The sequence below is a fragment of the Trachurus trachurus genome (genome assembly GCF_905171665.1).
Source record: "Trachurus trachurus genome assembly, chromosome: 6".
Classification (NCBI taxonomy): Eukaryota; Metazoa; Chordata; class Actinopteri; order Carangiformes; family Carangidae; genus Trachurus; species Trachurus trachurus.
The window spans coordinates 5,671,254-5,695,446 of record NC_139897.1 but is presented as its reverse complement, the minus strand read 5'-3'; the positions used below and the strand labels follow the sequence as shown (position 1 = coordinate 5,695,446).

At 43.2% G+C, this 24,193-nt stretch overlaps 1 protein-coding gene across 1 annotated transcript in view; it reads left to right on the top strand.

The window, feature by feature from the left end:
• The window catches only part of LOC310987292 (uncharacterized protein), a gene marked incomplete at its 3' end in the record, with an annotated part of 87,704 nt that extends 63,761 nt beyond the window's left edge, over nt 1–23,943 (top strand). Inside the window, exons 3-7 of the mRNA XM_083973482.1 lie at nt 3,504–3,586; nt 5,115–5,252; nt 6,083–20,684; nt 21,535–21,767; nt 23,788–23,943. Of these exons, the coding sequence (XP_083829608.1) occupies nt 3,504–3,586; nt 5,115–5,252; nt 6,083–20,684; nt 21,535–21,767; nt 23,788–23,943 (15,212 nt within the window). The remainder of the gene's footprint in view (nt 1–3,503; nt 3,587–5,114; nt 5,253–6,082; nt 20,685–21,534; nt 21,768–23,787) is intronic.
• Between the last annotated feature and the right edge of the window lie 250 nt (nt 23,944–24,193).

Below are 24,193 nucleotides of genomic sequence, written 5' to 3'. Positions count from 1 at the left end.
GCAGTGACAGGCCTCTCAGCCCGCTCTGCATTGTTGATGTTATCCGATCGCTCGGGGGGCAAGCGGGTAGCGTTTGAGACTGACTCAGAGTGTCTTTGTTGTCGTAGTATCACATTGTACCAGTCTGCAGCGTCAGCCAGCAGTCACCCTGCAGGCAAGCCATCTACTGCAGCTAATGCAGTCTCTCCTCTGCTCCGTTTCACCTGCCAGAAGCACATCGGGAGGTCACGGGGAGAAGCCGAAGTCTCTCTGGGCTTCGCTCCTTTCCGAAAGCGGCTCTGCAGATTCACATATATTTGCGGCACGATGCCGGTGTGTGTATCCGGTGTCTGCTTTGATGAGGTTGCATCAGTGTTGTCTGTTGTTGTGTGTTGTGCTTTTTGAAAGTACCAAAGCAAACTGGCAAATCAGTCCTCAGCGACGCCGCGTGGAGCTGGCGGTGTGAAATCGGATGCATCTGTGGGCAGATCTGATGAAGTGTTTGAACTTCTCCTGACTTCTCCACCAGAACTGAAGGGTGTCGTTCTGGATCCATCAACAAACGCCTTCAATCAGCTCTCCTCTCTCTCTCTCTCTCTCTCTCTCTCTCCCTCTCGCTCCATGCTGCGGTCAGTTTAATAAAACTCATTTTCTATCTCACATTCGTCACAGTAACTGGAGTGTGCAGGCAGAAAAGAAACATATGGTTGTCACTGTGTTGCCATGGTAATTCAACAGAGGCAAACATGTCCTCTAGTTTCACAGTGATGCTCTCTGAATATTGGGTTTTTAGTTAAGTGTTCATATTGTACATATTGCGTTTATTAGTTGAAGGATTTTCATTCAATTTCCAATTCTTAGCTTCTTATTTGTAGCTTCATGTTTTTGTCTTTGTATTTATCTGTGCAACACTGCCACTTTCTTTTTCGATTCATTGTGGCCCAGTTTACTGTAACTGCAGCATATTTCATGCACTGTGGAGTTCACGTTCATAAAAGAATCAGAATTAAACATGATGAAACAAAACAAGTACAATTAATAACAAAATAAAAAACAGTAAAATGGGGGCACAGTAGGTTGAGGAGGCGCTCCATGTGTAGAGGTTACAGTCCTCGCTGCAGGCGGCCCCGGTTCGAATCCTGCATCGGGTGGCCCATTTCCTGTCTCTCTCAACTGTTCTATCTAATAAAGGCATGAAAAATATATACTTTAAAAAACTGTAAAATAAATAGTAAACAGTAAAAGCATTTTCATTATGATTTTCAATATAAAAAAGCATCATCAAAGAAACACACAAGACACAAACAGAACAGAAAGGAATAAATAAAATTAGCTGAAGAAAATAGACAAAGGAGGAGAAAACAAGACTGTGTGAGATAAATAAATAGATCAGATATAAAGAACTAAGAGAAAACTGGAGAGAAAGATTCAGTTTTATGGAACAGTGAACAAGTGGAGATACACAGTACAGTACATTGATTATTTAACTCTGGTGCCATATTGTGGTGACAGCTGTGTTCTTATGAAAAATGTTACATTTCTCAAAACTAAAAACTTTCTACTTATTTTTCCCCCCATATGTTTGTGTCCATGAAATATTTCAAATAGATGAACATGGTCAGTGTTATACCATCACTCTGATTGTATTAGCATGCTGATGTTAGCATTTAGCTCTAAGCAGTGCTGCGTCAGTGCAGCCTCACAGAGCAGTCAACACAGCTGGAGACTGTTCTGGCAGCTGCATTACAATAACCTGTTACTACACAGACAGGATGAACACTTTTGTCTTCCCTTCAGTTTGACTTCATAGTTTTCATAATCTGAATATATTCTGAACTGTGACTCAACCTCTCCACATCAAAATGTCACAGATGAATATTCTCTGGATAAGAGGATAATGCGGTTGAATATAACATGATTTGATTCAGCTCCAATCTATTCGACAAATAGAGTACAATCGTCAGCTGAAAGCAGAGTTAATGGCTGCTTATTGAGTGCTTCTCCCTCAGACTCCCAGACGCTCCAGATGTGTGAGCTCCGCTCTGATTACCTTATTGATACAGAAGCTGAATCGTTTCAGCAATGACTTTTCTCTTTAACGTGTGAAATTACTTCTTCAATCAGTCTCAATGCTGCTTAAGTGTTCATAATCCCTCTTTATAAAAATTTGCCAGTGTAATGTGAGCTGAGAATGACTGGCATCAAGGTCTTTTATGGAAAACACATGTTGACAGCCCAGATCCTAAAAAGATACTGCAAACTCAGGGGATGCACTGAAGATCCCTGTAGATGCTGGAGTCACCGAGACCTCCCTATTATTAGAGCTCTCTAATATTAGAGCCTGCATCTGTGCTGAAACAAAGGGGAATTAAAAGCTTAACATCACCTCTGAGTGGAACCGAGTGTTGCTGCGTAATTATGTTGAATATGCATCAGCATGTATGGAAATGTGCTTCACAACCAAATGTATTTTGTGATTTATAATCTTTGTGTTGGGCAACACTCTCCATTCGTCTCTTACAGAATTGTTTAGTCTCGGCCCATAATGAAGAATGCGGACTGTTTTTCAGCTCGCAAGTGGCTGATGTTTCTGTCCATAGCTACAAGTTAGTTAGTTAGTTAGTTAGTTAGTTAGTTTAATTTTATTTCGGACATGTTAAAAGAAATAAAACATAATACAGAAATGGACAGACATAACAAATAAAAACTTTGCAAAGACAAAATATGAACAAAAAATAAAAATAAAAATAAAATAAATTGAAAATAAAGATAATTTGATTTTTTTTTTTTTTTTTTTTCATATCCGAAAAGGAGTGGGAAGAAGTAAAACTTATTTACTCCCACCCCTTATTCATAAATTATCTATCAAGTTATCTAGTCATTATAGTCTATACAATAAATTACTTTATGAGTTATTTAACTGGATTTATTCTAATATATATTAATATACATATAGATTTATTCTAACATATGATTACTAATCTTTATCTCTCTATATAGTCATATACATATAAAAACATATACAAACACATTCATACATACGAAGACAAACTGAAAGTAACACGAACAGAGCAACAAATAAACTAAGTCAAGCAACGGAGAAGCATGAAATCAAGTTTAATAATACTTGGTAGGAACTGGAAAATGCAGTGTGTGTTGTTGTGCTTATAGCTTTCATTTTAAACTTCACCCCACAGACATCAGTGACCTATTTCCTGGTCCAACTTCTGTTCCTGTGTTGATGCACAAAGTGGGTTGCCTGTCTCTATATGGTGATTGCCCCACATACAGTATAGTACGATGCAGACTGCGGTATAGTAAATCTCTCTGTGACTCAAAGAGCTTTTCCAGATCAGGTCTGGACGGGGTCCAGCAGGATGTCTTCAGGCTAGACGTGTGAGCGTCTGGCAGTGAGTGTCAGGTCAACTTGTTTACCTCGTCCAGCCGTCGTGTCTCGGTGATTTAATGACCCTCCCTGTGACATAAGTTGACCTGGTGTTTTTGTGTGTGTTTATCTCTTCCAGGACAGAGGACGCTCCACCACAGAAGTGATGTCCTAGAGAGTGTGGTGCTCGTCAACCCTTCAGTAGACACTGTTGTATCAGAGGTAAGTCAACATTCTCTGAGCTGAAGTACATGTACAGTACACTTACATACACTGCCCATCCCAGAAAAAAAGGCACGCACTCTAATATTTCGTTGGACCGCCTTTAGCTTTGATTTCAGCATGCATTTGCTGTGGCATCGTTTTAAAAAGCTTCTGCAATGTCACAATATTTATTTCCATCCAAAGTTGGATTTATTTTTCAAATATTCTCAGTGGGGTTCAGGTCTGGACTCTGTGGTCACATTGGACCACATTTCTTCCTTGAAGATGATGGTTCCCCACTCTCCTTCCAGTTTTTAATAATGTGTTGTAAGCAATCTCCTTATATGTTTTATTTGCTTGATGCCAATAATTTGACCCTTCTGAAACAGATTAACATCTTTTTCATGACAATAGGATGCGTCTTCTGACATAGTGGTTTAAGAAATGAGACTGCATCAGTTGTGTTGCCAGCTGAAACATAATCATCCATGCAGTAATTATCCAATGGGAGGTTCTTACCTATTAGCTAGTTAAATCCAAGTGGTGACTTTTTTTTTTGGACGGGCAGTGTAGTACAAGTACATGTGCTCACATTTGTTGTTTGTCACTTTTAACCTTATTGCCAGTGGTTTTTCTAATGATACTGAAACAATATTTTTTCTATAACCCAATCAATGCATCACTCATTTATACACACATTCATAAATTCATAAATTTGGATTCTGTAAAATTCTTTTAAACCAATAGGCCAAGACCAAGATACTGTCTTTACTGAATGGCACACTATACAGACTGTTAATAAATAAAAGAGACACTGTTTCTAAATGACCTTAAAACATATCTTTGGGGTGGTGTTTAGCTCAGTTGGTAGAGCAGGCTCCATATACTGTATAGAGGTCCTCACTGCAGCCGGCCCCGTATCGAATCCCGACTCGTGCGGCCCTTTGCTGCATGTCATTCCCCCTCTCTCTGCCTCCCCATTTCCTGTCTCTCTCCATTAAGAACTATCAATTAAAGGCAAAAATGCCCCCAAAATATACTTACCGTAATTATAATATATATATTATTTGTATATCTTTGACATTTCAGTGCATGACAGCACCATATAAACATGTCTCTGTATGATATCTTTACTGTGCAAATCTAGAAGTTATGATTTAAACTGGGACCTGTCTCATCACAGAAAGCTAGATAATGAATCTAGCCAGGCACTGGATGTCCCTGTTTGGTACTTGACAGTTTTTAATACTGGAGCTACAAGCACAGTCAGTCACTACCAGAATAGTTCTGAGATCAGACACTCCTCCTCCTCATCACTAAAATCACCTCTTCACCAGGGGAAGTAATAAAAAGACTTCAGAGTCATTTATAAGTTAACATTTCTGTATTTTTGAAAAAGAAAAAAAAAATCAATCTTCATAACTTTGACACAGTTTACAATAAATCCTCTTTTGTTAGGGACACTGGTATTTATTTTCTCTCTTGGCAGCCTTTGTCTGTCCTTCAACTGTCCTCTGTCCTCTCTTTCTGTGTGTCTCTGTCCCAGATCCAGTCTCTAGTCACAGACTCAGCAGGACACAAGCTTCTGGTCTTGAGTGGCCAGAGCTCAGATCACGGTGGCCTTCTTCTCCAAACTGGGGTTTTCACCTACCAGACCTTCTCATGTGTCTTTACTGATCCCGGGGTGAGTCCAATCTGCCGTCCTCTAACATTTAAGAACAACCAGAACAATGATTTATACAAGGTTATAAACTGTATGTTCAAACTGGAGTACAATCGTTGTTTAATGAGTAATCACTGTGATAGATGCAAGAAATGTATTTGTTGGACAGCACAGTGACTTGCTCCTCTTTATTCAAACAATGTCATATTGGACCACAGCCCTGTGTTTTCATCCACTTAATATACACTCTCAAATACCTACTGTGTTTGAAACTAGGAGCTCTCTCACATCAACACTGAGTGAAAAATCAGTGTTCTCTTCACAATTTAAGTTCATCTATTCATTTAATTGAGGTTTATGCTTATGGTATAGGGTTATTGATATTTTGTTATTTTTTATTTGCCCACTAGATGGTGCAACAATGAGAAAAGCAAGGAGAGAACAATACATGTGATACAGATAATGACTTGAATACAGCATTATGTAATGATTATATCAGATGCTTAGTGTGATGTTTAAGAACGTATAAAGAAGATGAATAAAGAAGAAGAGGAGCAAATCTATGTGTAGCCCTACTCCTTCACAGACCTTCATCACTTGTAATTTGTCAATAAACAAATAGAAACTAGTTTCATCATACAAAGGATTATAGGAGAGACAGGTATTTGTACCCCAACTGACACAGTGTTCAGTTGGAAAATGGTTTTCTTTCTAAGAATAATTTTTTTTTAAAGATTGTCTTCTGGCAACTGCAACAAAGCATGATTGTATTTGTCTTTATTTGTACAACACAAGTTTATCACATTTGTGAATGCATCATTGACTGATATGTCTGGCTGTCTTACCTGCAGGTCAGGGAATTACTGGGCACAACAGCCCCCAAGCAGCAGGCTACACTTACTGTGTCCTGCCGCGGGGAGGTGGGCTGGAGCTCCCTGGGACAGCAGCAGACCCTAAGGGAGTTCCTGGAATACAGACTAAACCCTGAACCCGTTCTCCGCAAGATGGAGGGCGTCACCGAGTTCACAGAGTACATCTCTGAGACGGTGGACGTCCCTTCACCGTTCGACCTCCTGGAGCCTCCCACCTCCGGAGGCTTCCTGAAACTGTCCAAGCCATGTTGCTACATCTTCCCGGGTGGACGAGGAGACTCCGCCCTCTTCGCCGTCAACGGCTTCAACATCTTAGTGGATGGAGGCTCTGAACGGAAATCCTGTTTCTGGAAACTTGTGCGTCACTTGGACCGCATTGACTCAATTCTACTCACACACATCGGCGCTGACAATCTCCCAGGTATCAATGGGCTCCTTCAAAGGAAGATAGCCGAGCAGGAGGAGGAGCAGTCTCAAGGCTCCACCAACTACAGCGACTGGATGAAGAACCTGATCTCCCCTGAAGTGGGCGTGGTTTTCTTCAACGTACCGGAGAAGCTCCGTACGTCAGAATCGAACCTCAAAGTGAAACGCAGCATCGAAGAGGCCTCACTAACTCTGCAGTACCTTAACAAACTAGCAATCAAACCAGAACCTCTCTTCCGAGTGGTCAGCAACACTATTGAGCCCATTACTCTTTTCCACAAGATGGGAGTGGGCAAGTTAGACATGTATATCCTCAACCCCGTCAAAGACAGTAAAGAGATGCAGTTCTTAATGCAGAAGTGGGCTGGAAACAGCAAGGCCAAAACCGGCATTGTGCTGCCCAATGGGAAAGAAGGAGAAATATCTGTGCCCTACCTGACATCAGTTACAGCCTTAGTCGTCTGGCTCCCTGCCAACCCTGCAGAAAAGATCGTTAGAGTGCTGTTCCCTGGAAATGCACCACAAAACAAGATCCTGGAGGGGCTGGAAAAATTAAAGCACCTTGACTTCTTGCGCTATCCTGTAGCCACACAAAAGGACATTGCCTCAGGAGCTCCGCCCTCTGTCGTTAAACAAACCAAGTTAAAACAAAGAACAGATAGTAAAGAGAGTCTAAAATCCTCCCCAAAGACTACTGCAAAGTCAACAAAGAAGGAAACTGACGGACAAGATGATATGTCAGTTGCCACAGAGGCAAAGAGCGACTCTGTGAAAGACAATATATCAGAGAAAAAAGAAGAGAAAAAGCCGACCAAGACAACAAAATCCAAGGCTGATGTGCCGGAGAAGAAAAAACTCTTGAAAGAAAAATCCTTAAAAAAGCATTCGAAGGAAAGGGTGTCAAAAATGGATGAGAAAAAGGACAAGGAAAAAAAAGAAATCAAGAAAGTAAAAAAAGATGACTCTGGTAAAAAAGATGAGAAGAAAGATGTGAAATCCAAAGAGGACAAAAAGAAGGACGCATCCAAACCTGAGCTGAGAAAAATCACAAAGCCGGACCTAAAACCACTGACACCAGAGGTCAGAAAGACATTACATAAGGCTAAAGCGTCAAGTAGAGCCAAAACTGGAAAAATCAAAGCAGCTAAGGCTGAACCTAAACCAGAGGAGCCAAAAGCTGAAGTCATTCAACCTGAACCCGTCGAGAACGGAGCTGTGGAGGGCACGTCGGCTCCTTCCACACCTGAAGACCTCACCCAGGATTTCGAGAAACTGAAAAAAGCTGAGGTTGTAGCTGTATCAGCAGAACCGCCAGAAAGCTCTGAGGTTTCACCTGAGCCTCCGGCACAAGAGAAGGAGGAAGAAGACGAAACTCTACCTGAAATCCCAGCTGTCTCAGAGTCTCCTGAGACGGAGGTAACAGCCCCAGAGGCCAAAACCGAAGTTGAAGACAAAGACAAGGAATCGACACAAGACAGAGAATTAGAGGAGGCCCAAAAGTTTGAGGATGAGGGAGCAGCAACTCAGGATGAGGAAGAGGAGGAGGAGGAGGAGGAGGAAACAGCCCCAGCTGCTGAAAAGAAAACAGAGGAGGAGGAAGAGGAGGAGGATATGGGAATAGGCGAGGAGGAAGATGAATCAAATTTGAGGGAAGCAAAGGATGATGGGCTTGATAGAAAACATGAGATAGAAGAAATGGAGAAATCAGAAACTGTCTCAGCTACAGTTGTAACACAAGAGCAGTTCCACTTACCTCCATCCAAGGAAATGCCAGAGGAAGAGGAGGCAGTGGAGAAAGCTGAACTGGAGGAGGTGGAGGATTTGGATGTCATAGCAGATGAAGAGATCAAAGACAAACCTGAAGATGAGGGCGAAGAGCAAATGATCTCCGAAAGCAAAACTGCTGAAACGGCTAAATACGAGGACGAAGAGGAGGAAGGCTACCTGTCGCATGTGGGAGGGGCCACAGCGCCCATAACCTCAGTGGCTCAAGGGGCCGCTGCAGCTGAACCCGTCTCCTACATCCAAGATGAAACCATCCCTGGATACTCTGAGACAGAACAGACCATCTCCGACGAGGAGATTCACGAAGAGGCGGAGGAGAGGATTCCACACCTTCAATACGACGTCGGTGCCTACGACATCTCTGTTCCAGACCAGACTGAATCCTTCGTGAACATGCACGGTATGCGAGAGATACAAGCTGCAGCCCTGACCGACAAAGGCTTTATCCCAGCCGTGCAGGAGCAAGTATCTGTGTTCACCAACATCATCACCGCTCCTCTAGCAGAAGAGGAACACGTGTCCTCTGCAACTTCCATCACAGAGTACGACAAAATATCCTCCTTCCCTACTTCTATTGCCGAAGATCAGTCTATAGCATCTGCTATAACACCCCAGGCTGAGGAACCACCCAAAAGCCCCGTTGCCCTACCGACCCCACCGGACGCTTCACAAGGCAAAGAGCTTCCACTCTCTGCTGGAACTCTTTCACCGCCTTCCTTAGAAGACGACAAACAAACCAAGTTTCCATCAGAAGACATACAGCTTCCTGTAACAGAGGTGAAGGCCGAGGCTAAAGCTCCTCATGCTGAGGAAGAAGAGGAAGAGGAAGAAGAGGAGGAAGAAGACCAAACTCCCAATGTTGAGATTTCACTTGAAAAACTTCAGGAGGGCTATGCTTCATCCCAAATCTTACAGGAGAAAGAGAAAGACACTGAAACGCTTGCGCGCTCTGTGTCTCCTGTTTCAAAGCCTACACAGGACACCAAACCAGCCCACCTTCCAGTGGAAGAGGAAAATATATATGCAGTTGCACCTAAAGATGTTTCATCTGTCGTGCCTACCAGACCTTTTGGATCAGACTCGGTAACTTCAGAGAGTGAGGATCGTTGCTTCAGTCCAGATGATATCACTGTGAAAATGGCCTCCCCTCCACAGTCTGGACCCTCTAGTCCAGCTCACTCTCCGATTTGTCAGTCACCAGTGGAGGACAAGATGAAGGCTTTCCCCGTTCTGGAGCTGCAAAAGCAAGAGGAGGTTCTCACTGTCGTCACTACAACTGAAGACACTAAAAAGAAAGATGAGGCAGAAACAGAGACACAAAAAGATGCTGACAAACAGAAAGCAGATCAACATGTAGAAGCTGCAGCATCTTTGGAAAAAACGCTTGAAAAGGACATCAAAGAGGCTCCATTGATGATGGAGCCAGAAAAAGACATTACACCCGTGCCAAAATATGAAGGCAAACAGGAAGAAACAGTCCCTATTGTTGCTGCATCTTCAACAGAAGTTCAACCACCCACATCAGGGAGGGTTTCCCCCGTCTCATCTGCACAACGTGATGAAGATGGTGACGTTGGGCTCAAAGACAAAGAACCTAAAGTGCCTGTTGCAGGTAAATTTCCAGAGCGGGAGAGTCATTTCTTAGACGATGACGATGATGAGAACAAGAAGGATGACGATGATGATCATGATGATAAATCTGCAGTTAAGATCGTCAAGGTGGAGCCAGAGAAAGAAAAAGATGAGGAGAAAGAGAAGTCTGTCATCAAAGAAGACATTTCTGCAGTCACATCCATCATGGACAAGAAGGAGGAAATTAAGGATGTTACTTGTGATATTACACCTGTAAAGGACCAGCAAACTGAAATCAGTACTGTCATCAGTACAGATGAAAAAGAGCCTGAAAAAGTCCAGACTCCTGAAACTACTCAAGAGGCAGAGATGGAAATTTTTGCCTCAGAAGCCAAACTAATCAAAGATGAGCAAGAGCAAAAAGTTACGCAAAAAGATGATGATTTTGACCTCAAAGACAAAGCTGAGGTAAAGGAGACAGAAGTTAAGAAGGATTATGTGTCTGATAGTAAAATTTTGAAAGAGGAGGAAAAGAAAGAGACTGAAACGGTTGATACAGTTGATATTACATCTGTAAAGGCTGAAGAGAATAAGTTTGAAAAGATCCAAGACACAGACATCGACATCGGGGAGAAAGAGACAGAAAAGGTTGATACAGTTGATATTAGCTCAACAAAGACAGAAGAGAAAGAGATGGAAAAGATTGAAGATGCAGACACCAAAGCTGTTAAAGAGGAGAAGAAGGAAGAAATGGAAAAGGTTGATAAGATTGATATTTGCTCTATAACGCCTGAAGAGAAAGAGATTGAAGAGGTCCACATTGGAGATATCAAACCTGTTGAGGATGAGCCTGTTGAGGCAAAGAAAGACGATATTCCCTTTCAAGAGCCCACTAAAGATGAGGAGAAGAAAATAGAGACAGAAATCTCTGAAATTAAAGAGACAGACATTAAGAAAGAAGAGAAAGAGATGGACAAGACAGATGTCTCTGCTACTAAGCCCTTTACTGATGAACAGAAAGATTTGAAGAAAGAGTTAGGTGACATCACTGTTGCTGAACAAGAAGAAAAAACCTCAGGTAAAGATGATACATCTGCTGTCACTGTGAAAGAAGAAAAGGGGCAAGACGTTTGTAAAGATGCCATCACAATCCTCACTAAGGAGGAGGAAAAGGATGTAACTGTGAGTAAAGATGAACTTCTTGTTGCCGAGCCAACCACAGAACAAGACATAACAGTTCAAGATGATAGCTTGGACACAAAACCTCCCACGGAGCAGGAAAAAGAAAAGACGGAAATTAAGGATGATTCCCTGGTCTTCAAACCTACAGCAGAAGAAGTTAAGAAGGATGACATAAGCAAAGATGAAACTGCTGCTATAACATGTACTGTAAAAGAAGAGGAAAAAGATGAATTGCCATGTAAGGAAGATACTTTGTTCATCAAACCAACAGTTGCAGTGGAAAAGGAAGAAAAGGAAAGCAAAGATGATACCATCTGCATCCAGCTTACCAAGATGGAGGAAGAGAACCTAATGGTGTGTAAAGATGTTGATTCCTCTGCTACAACAGCCAAGGTAGAGGTAAAAGAAACACTTAAGGATGCTGCCAAACCAGAAGAAGAAAAAGAAAAAGAGCAAGAGATAAGTAAAGACAAAGATGTCCCTTTTCACATCAAACCTAAGATTGAAGAAGAGACAGATGTAATCATTTCCACTGTCAAAACACCTGAGGATGAAACAAGCACAAAGGCTGACAGTTTTGTTGCTAAACCCACCATGCAAGATGAAAAAGAAAGAGATGTCAGTAAAGATATCTGTGTTGCTGAATCAATAGAAGAAGAAAAGGAGAAAGCAGTCAAATCATCCAAGGAGGAAGAAGTGACAATTCTGGAACCTAGTACTGATATTAAATCTGAAAAGGAGGGAAAAGATATAGAAAAACATGAGGAACAAACATCTGATATCAAACTCATAATAGGGGAAAAAGAAACAGAAATAGTTAAGGAAGAAACATCTGACATCACACCTGAAATAGACACTGAAAAAATAAAGGAAGAAATATCTGAGATCAAACCTGAAAAGGAGGAAGTAACTGACATTAAACATGAAAAGGAGGAAAAGGAAACTGAAAAAATTAAGGAGGAAGTAACTGACATTAAACCTGAAAAGGAAACTGAAAAAATGTTGGAGGAAGTAACTGACATCAAACCCGTAAAGGCAGAAAAAGACACTGAAAAATCGACAGAAGACACATCTGACATCAAACATGAAAAGGCGGAAAAAGACACTGAAAAAGTGAAGGAAGTAACTGACATAAAACCCGAAAAGGAGGAAAAAGACATTGAAAAAGTGAAGGAAGTAATTGACATCAAACCCGAAAAGGAAGAAAAGGAGACCGAGAAAATAAAGGAAGAAACATCTGACATCAAACCCGAAAAGGAGGAAAAAGATGCAGAAAAAATAAAGGAAGTAACTGACATCAAACCCGAAAAGGATGAAAAAGATGCAGAAAAAGTGAAGGAAGTAATTGACATCAAACCTGAAAAGGAAGAAAAGGAGACCGAGAAAATAAAGGAAGAAACATCTGACATCAAACCCGAAAAGGAGGAAAAAGATGCAGAAAAATTAAAGGAAGTAACTGACATCAAACCTGGAAAGGATGAAAAAGATGCAGAAAAAATACAGGAAGTAACTGACATCAAACCCGAAAAAGACACTGAAAAAATACAGGAAGTAAGTGACATCAAACCTGAAAAGGAAGAAAAGGAGACCGAGAAAATAAAGGAAGAAACATCTGACATCAAACCCGAAAAAGAGGAAAAAGACACTGAAAAAGTGAAGGAAGTAACTGCCATTAAATCGGAAGAGGAGGAAAAAGAAACTGAAAAAGTGAAGGAAGTAAGTGACATAAAACCTGAAAAGGAAGAAAAGGAGACAGAGAAAATAAAGGAAGAAACATCTGACATCAAACCCGAAACGGAGGAAAAAGACACTGAAAAAGTGAAGGAAGTAATTGACATCAAACCCGAAAAGGAAGAAAAGGAGACCGAGAAAATAAAGGAAGAAACATCTGACATCAAACATGAAAAGGAGGAAAAAGATGCAGAAAAAATAAAGGAAGTAACTGACATCAAACCCGAAAAGGATGAAAAAGATGCAGAAAAAGTGAAGGAAGTAATTGACATCAAACCTGAAAAGGAAGAAAAGGAGACCGAGAAAAAAAAGGAAGAAACATCTGACATCAAACCCGAAAAGGAGGAAAAAGATGCAGAAAAATTAAAGGAAGTAACTGACATCAAACCTGGAAAGGATGAAAAAGATGCAGAAAAAATACAGGAAGTAACTGACATCAAACCTGAAAAGGAGGAAAAAGATACTGAAAAATTAAAGGAAGTAATTGACATCAAACCTGAAAAGGAGGAAAAAGACACTGAAAAATTAAAGGAAGTAATTGACATCAAACCTGAAAAGGAGGAAAAAGAAACTGAAAAAGTGAAGGAAGTAATTGACATCAAACCTGAAAAGGAGGAAAAAGACACTGAAAAAATGATGGAAGTAACTGACATCAAAACTGAAAAGGAGGAAAAAGACACTGAAAAATTAAAGGAAGTAACTGACATCAAACCTGAAATGGAGGAAAAAGACACTGAAAAAGTGAAGGAAGTAATTGACATCAAACCTGAAAAGGAGACCGAGAAAATAAAGGAAGAAATATCTGACATCAAACCTGAAAAGGAGGAAAAAGATGCAGAAAAATTAAAGGAAGTAACTGACATCAAACTTGAAAAGGAGGAAAAAGACACTGAAATAATGATGGAAGTAACTGACATCAAACCTGAAATGGAGGAAAAAGACACTGAAAAAGTGAAGGAAGTAATTGACATCAAACCTGAAAAGGAGACCGAGAAAATAAAGGAAGAAATATCTGACATCAAACCTGAAAAGGAGGAAAAAGATGCAGAAAAATTAAAGGAAGTAACTGACATCAAACTTGAAAAGGAGGAAAGAGACACTGAAATAATGATGGAAGTAACTGACATCAAACCTGAAAAGGAGGAAAAAGACACTGAAAAATTAAAGGAAGTAACTGACATCAAACCTGAAAAGGAGGAAAAAGATGCAGAAAAAATAAAGGAGGTAACTGACATCAAAACTGTAAAGGAGGAAAAAGACACTGAAATAATACAGGAAGTAACTGACATCAAACCTGTAAAGGAGGAAAAAGACACTGAAATAATACAGGAAGTAACTGACATCAAAACTGTAAAGGAGGAAAAAGACACTGAAACAATACAGGAAGTAACTGACATCAAACCCGAAAAGGAGGAAAAAGATACAGAAAAAACGAAGGAAGTAATTGACATTAAACCTGAAAAGGTGGAAAAAGATGCAGAAAAAATTAAAGAAGAATTATCTGACATCAAACCCGGAAAAGAGGAAAAAGATCGAGAAAAAATGAAGGATGAAACATCTGACATCAAACCTGAAAAGGAGGAAAAAGACACTGAAAAAGTGAAGGAAGAAATATCTGATACCAAGCCCATAAAGGAGGAAAAAGATACAGGAAAGCAGGACAGCAAAGACGGTGCTGGCCTGGAAGTCATCACTGATGAGAAGATAGAATTAAAAGAAGTCACACCTGATATAAAATCCATCAAGGAGGAGTTAAAAGAAACACCAATAATGGAAACTCATGATACAGAGTCCAAGGTTAAAGAAGAAGAAATGGAAAAGGAGAAAGACAAAAGTGATACTTTTGATTATGTATCCATCAAGGACCAGAAGGTGGAAGACACTGTTGATACTACTGTCAAAACATCAAAGGACGACACAGAGGTAGAAAAAAGTGACATCTCTGACAAACAGTTAAAAACAGAGGAGCTTAAAGAACAGGGGAAGAGCGACACCTCTGACCACAAGCTGATGGAGGGGGAACTGAAGGTCAAAGAGGATGACACCAAGACAGAGAAAGACACAGAAGCCACTGCAGTGCAACCAAAGGATGCAAAAGATAAAGAGCCACCTAAAGTTGAGCCCATTGAGGAGGAAATGAAAGGTGCCATCAAACAGGAGAGTAGTGTTGTTGAATCCACCAAGCAGGAGACAGAGAAGGATGTGGACACTCCAACACTGACCACCACAGATGAAGATAAAGGGAAACATCATTATCCATTTGAGTCTGAACCCAAAAAAGATGATGAAAAAGACCTAAATCTTCCTATGGCTCAGACCGCGGAGAAGGAGAAGCACGAAATTGATATCTGTGATACCGATGAGCATAAACACAAAGAAACTGCTGAAATTCCTGGAGCGCAGACAGAAAAAGACACTTCTGGTTCTGCACCAGGTAAAATGCAGCCATCTGTAACACAAGTGAGTGAAGACCCGCAACCAGCAAAAGAAGACATTTCTGTGTCTCCCCATGACATCCAGGAGGAGAAAAAAGAACTCGACAAAGAAGCGAAGGTCATTGTTAGTCCAGAGGAGAAGACAGAGAAAGAAAAAGATGACACACATGTCGCTGAACTGAGCAAAGAACAGAAAATGGAGAAAGAACAAGAAAAAGAATACAGCTATGAGACGGAACACGTCAAAGATGAAAAAATCAAACCAGCAGAAGATGAAAAGACGATTCAAGAAAAGAGTGTCTGTGAGAAAAAGACGGATGAGATCACAGAGAAAGAAAAGTGTGACTCCTCTGATACAGACCACACCAAAGAGGAGAAATGGGAGAGAGAGGAGTTACAGGAGAAAGACCAGGACAAAACCATCAAACAGCCGGCGCAGGCGACGGCAGGAGAAACCGTGGCAACCAAGTCGGATTTCAAGCCTGCGTTTGCGGTTCAGTCCTCTGATGAAGACAGAGAAGATGAAGAGGAGGAGGAGGACATCTGTATGGGAGGAGCAGGCTCAAGACCTTTATCGGTGGAGCCAAGAAAAACAGATCATGACATCTCTTCTGGAGGTCTGCCTTCATCTGAACCTGCATGGACGAGTGACCAAACAAAACCTCCAACAACAGAACAGCAGCCCACAGTGATCATCCCTACGCTCACAATGCAGGAGCCCTCTATCGACGAGGACGTCAAAGAGCCCGGCAAGGAGCAGTGTAGGCTTTCACCCAAGATAGACAGAGATGTTGTGAAAACAGAAACACCTGCACCTTTAGCCAGGCCAGAGTCCAGCGCTGTTGACGTTGTCACATCAAAGGAAGAGGCCACTGTTCCAAAACAAGAGGCAGCTTCTGATGTGCCAGCTGCTAAAGTAGAACCAGTGTCAGACTCCACCGAGAAAAAACCTGTGTTGTCAACGGTATCGAGCACGGATAGTCAACCCAGGAGCTGTACGCTTTCCAGCACTGAAAGCCAGTCTAGTGTGGAGGAAACACCACAACAAGATAAACACATGCTGTGTCAGACAAGCTCAGGAGTCACCACCGCAGAGAAGACCAAGCCAGATGAGAAAGCAGGGAAGGAGGCGGAGAGGGAGATGGAAGGAGAACGAGAGGTAGCTTCTCCAGGGTTTTCACAGCCGTGTTCATATTTCATGTTGGACAAAGATTCTGAAGACGGCGGACACGTGGATGCTGCAAAAGCAGACACTAAAGAAATGGATAGCAAAGTATTGACCTCAGAGAAGGAGGAAATCAGTGGAAGCTTACAAGATGAGAAGCAAACCTTTGGTGCATCCAAATATGATCCGTATGAAAAGCCCATCCCTAAAGATCATGACTCAGACTCCAGAGAAGAGAGTGAGGTTTCTTTAGGTTTTGATCACACCTCTGATATCGGTATTGATGATAACAGAAGAACAAGCCAGTCTGAGGCTGGAGGGGCCATGTTCCTCCTCGATGATCATTACAAAGAAGAACCTCTGTCCTTCAGCAGAGTCGACTACAGCCCGGTATCGCTCACAGAGAGTGAAAGAAGCAGCCACCACAGTCCAAGTGCCTCCCCTAGATATGAAGACAGAGAGAAAGGCCAAGAGGAGGAGAGTGAAAGGGAAGAAAGACCTGATACACCTTATGTGGACAAGAGCTTTTCACCCATAGACATGCAAGACAACAAAATGTCCCAAGCTGCTGAGTCTTATTCTTTCACTCCCAAAGAGGACAAACCTGAGAAATCTGAGAAAGAGAAAGAAGAGGGTAAGGAAGGTGCCGCAGCAGCAGCAGCTCTTCAACCGGGGGCGACCGCCGAAAGTCAGAAAGTTCCTTCCGGCGCTGCTGTTCAATCAGCGGGCGCATCACTAAGACAAGAAACACCCTCTCCCTCGTGGAGCCAATCAGATCCCGGTACCCAGGCTTCAGCTTCTCCCACGGCCTTTGGAGAACTGACGGAGAAGAAAACATCGGAAAAAGAGAAGGAAAAATCTGCTGAGTCCCTGAAAGACAAGACGGAGTCCTCGGATCAAGAGGGCTCCCCATCCGGCCGGCACTCACCTGCTGAAAAAGACATTTTACCTCAACAGACATCACCTTCAGAGAGAGACGAAGCATCAGCCGATTCGAGGACCGTCCCAGCCAGCACCGTTTCAGGACACGGACCGGACGATAATGTTCTTGCCTCTGATAACAGTCAAATAAGCAGCTCTGCTACTTGTAAATCCATGTTAGATTTCCCCGAAGGAAAAGAGATGATTGATAAAAGGCTACTTGTAGAAGGGGAGGATTTCAATGTCGATGACGATGAAGACGAAGATGAGGATGAGGAAGAAGAAGAAGAGGAGGAGTTGAGCGATGTAGACGTGGAAAAGGGTGCTAGAGAGCAGTCTGAAAAAGAAATGTGCAGATGTAGTCCTGATGACAGCGCTGAACCGCCAGAGGTCGAGGACTCGAATAAGAAATCTCCGTCGCCTGAATCAAGTGTCCTCCAAGTGGAAACTGTGTGTAAACCAAAAGCTGATGACGCCTCAGCCTCTAAAGACACAGAGACAGACAAGCAGGACCTAAGTAAACCGCCTCCGTCTCCCACTCCGCTCAAGGAAGAGGATACAAGTGATAAAACAGCAGCAGCCAAACTTCCTGAGACAAAGAGTGAAGATGTTGGCAAAACGACTCCATCACCAGACCCAGGTGCTGCAAAAATGGACGAAACCAAGACAGACAAGAGTCATTTGTCACCTGAAACAACCACAGAGAGAAGGTCGTCATGCACAGAGGAAACAACCTCCTCTGACGTACAAGGGTCAAAAAAAGTAGACGAAGACAAAAGGTCTCTGTCTCCAAGCTTTTTGACAAAAGATACTTGTCAACCCACATCAACCAGCAGCTCGAAAGACAGCTCTTTGCCACCTGTCTCCTCAGCTCTGCTGACAGGCAGCTACGCTGACATCGGACAGGGCAGGTCTGGAGATTATTCTGAGCATTTCTGCAGCGAGGAAAGTCGAGAAGAATTGAAGGAGGATAAGAAAGAAACACCTGTGCTCTCTGACGCCTCCCAACCACCCAAGCCGAGCGATGATGCATATTTCAGCCAGGGAGACATCCAAGAGCAAAGTCACTCTGCAATACATGAGGAAACTACCTCAGCTTGCACATACACCACCTTGACATACTCTTCGTCAACATTCTCGTCCACGTCGTACAGTTACTCATCCTCAGCCTCAGCTCCAGCCCCTTTAAGCCAACACATTGGAGACAAAGTTGAATCCTTCACGACGTTATCAAGCTCTGACGTCCCTCTAGTCAAAGAGGAGTCATCCTTCATGAAAGCCTCGACCAGCTCCTCCTGCTTCGGAGGATTTCAGAGGGACGAGTACATGGAGGTGACGACAAAACCCGCAGCTAAAGTGTCTTTACTCAGTCAGTTTGAGGAGACCAAACCGTCGTCTTCAGCCCTGCCTACCACTGCCAAACAGAGTGAGGATCTGAGTGGCTCTGCAAAGCCTGAAGCGGACACAAAGTCAAGCACTGATAGTTTTTATATGCTAGAAACAAAGATTACAACATCCACTACAGCACCATCTCCACAACAAACTGAACCAGTGAAGGTGCCAGAGAGCTCATCCACATCATTGGCTCACTTTGATGTCTCTCCTCTCCAAAGGGCTGACTCCTCTGACGAGTCCCACGGGTCAGCAGATGACGAGGAGCCTGTTACACTTGAAATGGAGGACAGCACCCTACCATGTCGTATTGAATGTCAAAAATCCCGAGTGACTGAGCAAAAAGAGACGTTTTCCTCAACGGCCGAGTCGTGCGCGGTAGAGAGTTCCGCTCGTGCCACGGAGACGAAGACCATCACCATCACCTCCACCGCTGTTGTGTCTAAACCCGATGTGGTGTCGCAAACAACTCAACAGACAGCCTCATGTACTCCACTGTGTGACAGTGGAGCTAGCAAAACCTCATGTGCCATAACAGATGTGTCCAAACCAGAAGAGAAGAAGGAGAAAACATCAGAGGCAAAAGAGGAAAAGACGAGTGGAGCTATCACGCATTTGAAGGAAGAAGCAAAGGTGGCAGAAAAAGATGAAAAGACGGAGGTGGCCAAGAAAGATCCTGAAGTCAAGCAGAAAACAGAAGAAAAGAAACCAGAGGAGAGGATATGTAAAGACAGCACAGAGAAGGAGAAAGCTGCGGCCGCTCCAAAGATGTGTGAAAAAGCAGAAGAAGCCAAAGCCAGCGAGGCAGTGGTGGAGAAAAGCCTGTTGGATAAGCCACCAGAGAGATTAGAAGTTAGAAGGAGGAGCAGTATATCCGACTGGGAGATGCTGCAGAGGCCCGACGATTGCCCAAGTGCCCCCCCTCCAGGTTATGGCGACGACGACGACGACGACGACGATGAGGAAGAGGAGGCGATGGAAGCCATGGAATGGATGACCAGTGTCCACGGTATGTCTCTGTCCCCTGCCAAGGAGTTGTTCAGGTCAGAGCGTCCCTCCGACCTGAACACGGGCGCCACCTCCTCCTCGGCCTCCCCTCCCGGTTACTCCTCTTGTGAATATAAACATCGCAAAGGAGAACTGTCTCCGTCCTTCATCAACCCCAGTCCTCATCAGCTCTCCAGCGACGAGGGCGAGGACGGCGGCGGCCGCAGCGACGACTTGCAGGACGGCGACGAGGACGATCGGGAGCAGCACTCGGTGAAAAGGAGGTCGCACAAGCAGAGGCAGCACCCCCACGCTCAGAGTTACCACGGAGACGCCGGGCAGGTAGCGCACCTGCCGCCCGGGGCCACGTCGTCCGGGTTGGCCGTGACGTTAGCCGGCGAGGAAACGCCGCCCACATCGGTGAGCGAGTCGCTGCCGTCACAGTCGGACTCCGACGTCCCCCCGGAGACAGAGGAGTGTCCGTCCATCACGGCCGAGGGAAATCTGGACTCGGACGAAGACGCGGAACATCTGCCAGTGGACAAATCTGCATCAGGAGCCGTGGGAACCCATCATCCTCCATCACCTAGATCGACTCAGAGGACCCACGACCCCCTCCCCACTCCGATGAAGGACCCGCATCCTCATCCGCCCCACCCAGATGTGTGCATGGTGGATCCAGAGGCTCATCTCAACGACCACAGCAGCACAGAGAAACTTCTCAAAAAGGAGCACAAGTCCACCAAGGGCCTCAGAAAGGGCAAACCCAAATCTGCCTCCCCTGCTCGTAAGGGAGAGGCCAGGAAGAGGTCCTCCACTCCGTCGAAGCAGACCAAGGACTCGGCCTCACCGCGATCAGCCTCCCTCAGGAGGAAGGACACGGACAGAAGCTCCCGGCTGATCAAGATGGCTGAGACTCAAGGCTCCAGGAGTGAGATCCTCAATCCAGGGAAAGGCTTGGTCAACGGTGTGAAGAGCAGTTCAGGTGGGTGACGTCCTGCAAACACAACACAACATCAGCAGACATTCAAAATAATTCCTATAGTCAAAGTGCTACACACAGCAGAGTAGACCGACTGTGTGCCCTGCATATTCTGGTGTGTTGTGGTTGTTTATGTCTATTAACTGTCATAATTAAAAGTACCAAAATGTCTCCAAATATTAAAAAAACTAAAAAAAAACATTCAGACAAGGCTGCTGGGCGGAGTGATTTCAAAAGCGCAAGTAGTTCCAAGTATTTACTTCATGTGTCGTAATGTTACATAATTATGGCAAATGTGCAGGTAACAACTTGTGCAGCTAGCGTCTCTGCCCTGCTGATCTAAAAACAGCTTGCACCGACAATTAAAGGTAATGAACCTACTCCTAAGACTATAGGGATTATGGCAATAGGCAAATTTGCCAAAATGTTAAACTGTCCCTTTTAAAAAAAAGCTTTAGATCAGATTTACTCTGATTTGATTGATGACTTATTCACATAATAATTTTGTGAACTTAACTGTGCTGTTTGGTTTAAATGTAAGTATTATGGAGAGTTGCTTGTGGCATATTGAACAGCTGAACTTGATTCAGACATGCAAAAAGATTGTATTCATTATAAACTGTGCAGCCACTGATATACAGTACCATGCAGTAATAAAGAGCATAAGGATGATGGATCTGCAGCTTAAAAGTAATTCTATAAAAGTTCAGTGAAACATTGTGGTGCATTGCATTTGTCTTCAGAATAATTGATGTAAATAAATACATCAGTGAACAGAATGTGATTAGTTCAGTAGAAGAGAAAGCTGCCTTACAGCACTCTGATGCCGTGTTATGTCCTCGTTCCTCTCCAGGTAACAACACACAGAAAACCAGTTCAGCCGTCCCTCCTGGACCGCCCGTCTATGTCGACCTGGCCTATGTGCCCAACCACTGCAGCGCCAAGAACGTGGACCAGGAATTCTTCAAGAGAGTACGAGCCTCATACTACGTGGTGAGCGGGAACGACCCGGGCAGCGGAGAGCCCAGCCGCGGAGTTCTGGACGCCCTGCTGGAAGGCAAAGCTCAGTGGGGCTCCAATTTACAGGTAACTGTGTCGTCTCAGCCTCCGTCTCTCATGTTCTGTGTATCTCCCTCTACACACACTTATGTCCATCATATGTAGGTGCATTTATCAACTAATGTAGAGGACACTTGACAACACTACATTTTTATAAATTAAGAATAACTATAGACCTGTGGTTCCCAACCTCCGGGCCATGGATCATTTGGTACCGGAGAGAGAGAGAATGAAAAAACTATAAAATTGTTTGTTTTGTTTAATTAACACTTCCGGTCGTTTTATTTTGAAAATTTTGCCACTTCCCAGCCCTGCACAACTGACAGGCAGGTCCACAAGCATAAAAGAGTAAAAAAACACACATCGCCAGGAAAGACTCAATAATGAGACGACAAAAGACCCAACGACTACCAACAAAAAGAAAAGATGTTTTCAAAGAAAAAACAAGAGTCCTGTTTAAATTACGGGGTCACTGCAACAGGTGATTTACATGCTCCAAGCCCACATGCATAGTAAACGTGGAGACCAGCTCTCCATCACTTCATCACTTCACAGAAAACTTCAAATCTCCCTGCGTTCTTGATTAAAGCAGAACATCCTGAGATCTCCACAAAAGCACTGAAAACCTGCTCCCATTACAAACACACTATATCTTTGTGAAGCTGAGTTTTCTGCAGTGACAGCAGCAAAACGAGATGACAGAGTGGACTGGCCTATCAGCCCCAGATGACTGATTATATATTATTATTATTATATTATGGTGAGTTGTACGTAGCCTAATAATTGAATTAAAAACGTAACAGAAAACCATGTGACCGTCCACAACCGTGTTTATATTAGAATATGTGTAATGTAAACAGGAGAATGTGGGCCGTGGTAAATTGTCCACTGGTGATAAAAAGGTTGGGATCCTCTGCTATAGACACCATCTGGGGTTCAATGAAACACTGACACATCTCATCAGCAGCAAGTAACTGAGGGAAAATTGCTTTGTTGACTTGGGAGAGGGAGGAGGAGGGAAATTGCAGCCAGACAGGAGTCACAGTATGTAGACGGCTGCTCGGTGTAACAGAGAAAGTCATGTGTGGTCTACATGCTGCTGTCTGGAGGAGGAGGAGGAGGAGGCATTATGACCATACTGGTATACCACCTGACTTAACAACTAAACCTGCTGCTTCTCCATAGTAACTGCAGGGTACAGACCATCATGCAGATACCGCTGCACTTCAGCTGTCTCCACCAGTCGTTCCCAATCTTTTCTAGCTCAGGGCCCACTTGAAAATCTTAAAAATGTCCACAGCCCAACTCTGATCCCATAAACAATACAGGGGCCAAATGATGTGTTTTTATTAAAATGATGGGAGAAACAAAACAAAACAATGAAAAGATTATATTTTAAAAGGAATTACGTTTTAATGTTTAAACCATTATTCATTATTTACAATGATTTATATAATTACATTTTTTTGTATTTTTCACAAAAATCATACTGTTTTCAATATGATTTGGGCAGTGGTGTAGTCTAATTTGTTGCAGTGGGTATACTGCTTTTTAGGTGGGTACACTGTCTATATGATACATACCTGTATCACAAAGACTATAATTAGATAGTTTTGTTGTAGGCAAGGCAAGGCAGCTTTATTTATTTAGCGCATTTTATACTAAGGGGCAATTCAATGTGCTTTACATAAAAAGAAAACATTTAACAGTAACAATTGGAAAAGGGAAAAAAAACATAAAACAATCAATTTAAAAAAAATTAAAATAAAACCCAAAATAGTGAAAATTGGAAACATTAAACATGCAATTAAAAGCCAAAAATGAGAATGGGAATGACTGGTCTACACGATCCTGAAATCTGAAACCCATTGTAATCATACTCTGTTGCTGCTCCCAAAAATCTGTAAAATATTTCTGCCAAGATGCAGAAATCTATATTTGAGTGAGTTTTTCGTTATCTCGTACATTCTGTGATGACAGACTGAGTGAAGGAGAGACAATGAGAATCTGCATAAAAGTCCAATGTTCTTTGTGTCCCCCCCATCAGGTGACTCTGATCCCGACCCACGACACGGAGGTGACCCGGGAGTGGTACCAGCAGACCCACGAGAGGCAGCAGGACCTGAACATCATGGTCCTGGCCTCCAGCAGCACCGTAGTCATGCAGGATGAATCCTTTCCTGCCTGCAAGATCGAGTTCTGAGCTTCACGAGCCCTGCTGTGCTCCACCCCCCCCTCCCACCCCAGCCCCCTGTCATCTGCTCACAACACGGACAGAGCAGGAGCAAACAGCACTCTCTGCTTCTCCCAAGGCTTCTCGCTCTCTCATGGTACCGGTCTCAATCACATTTGCTGCAGCCCTCATCACACTAGATTCTGTTAGCTGAGGTCAAAGTCCCACCTCTGGGTTCATGCTTTCTGTGACGACGGGGTCATCATGAGTTCAATTGTAC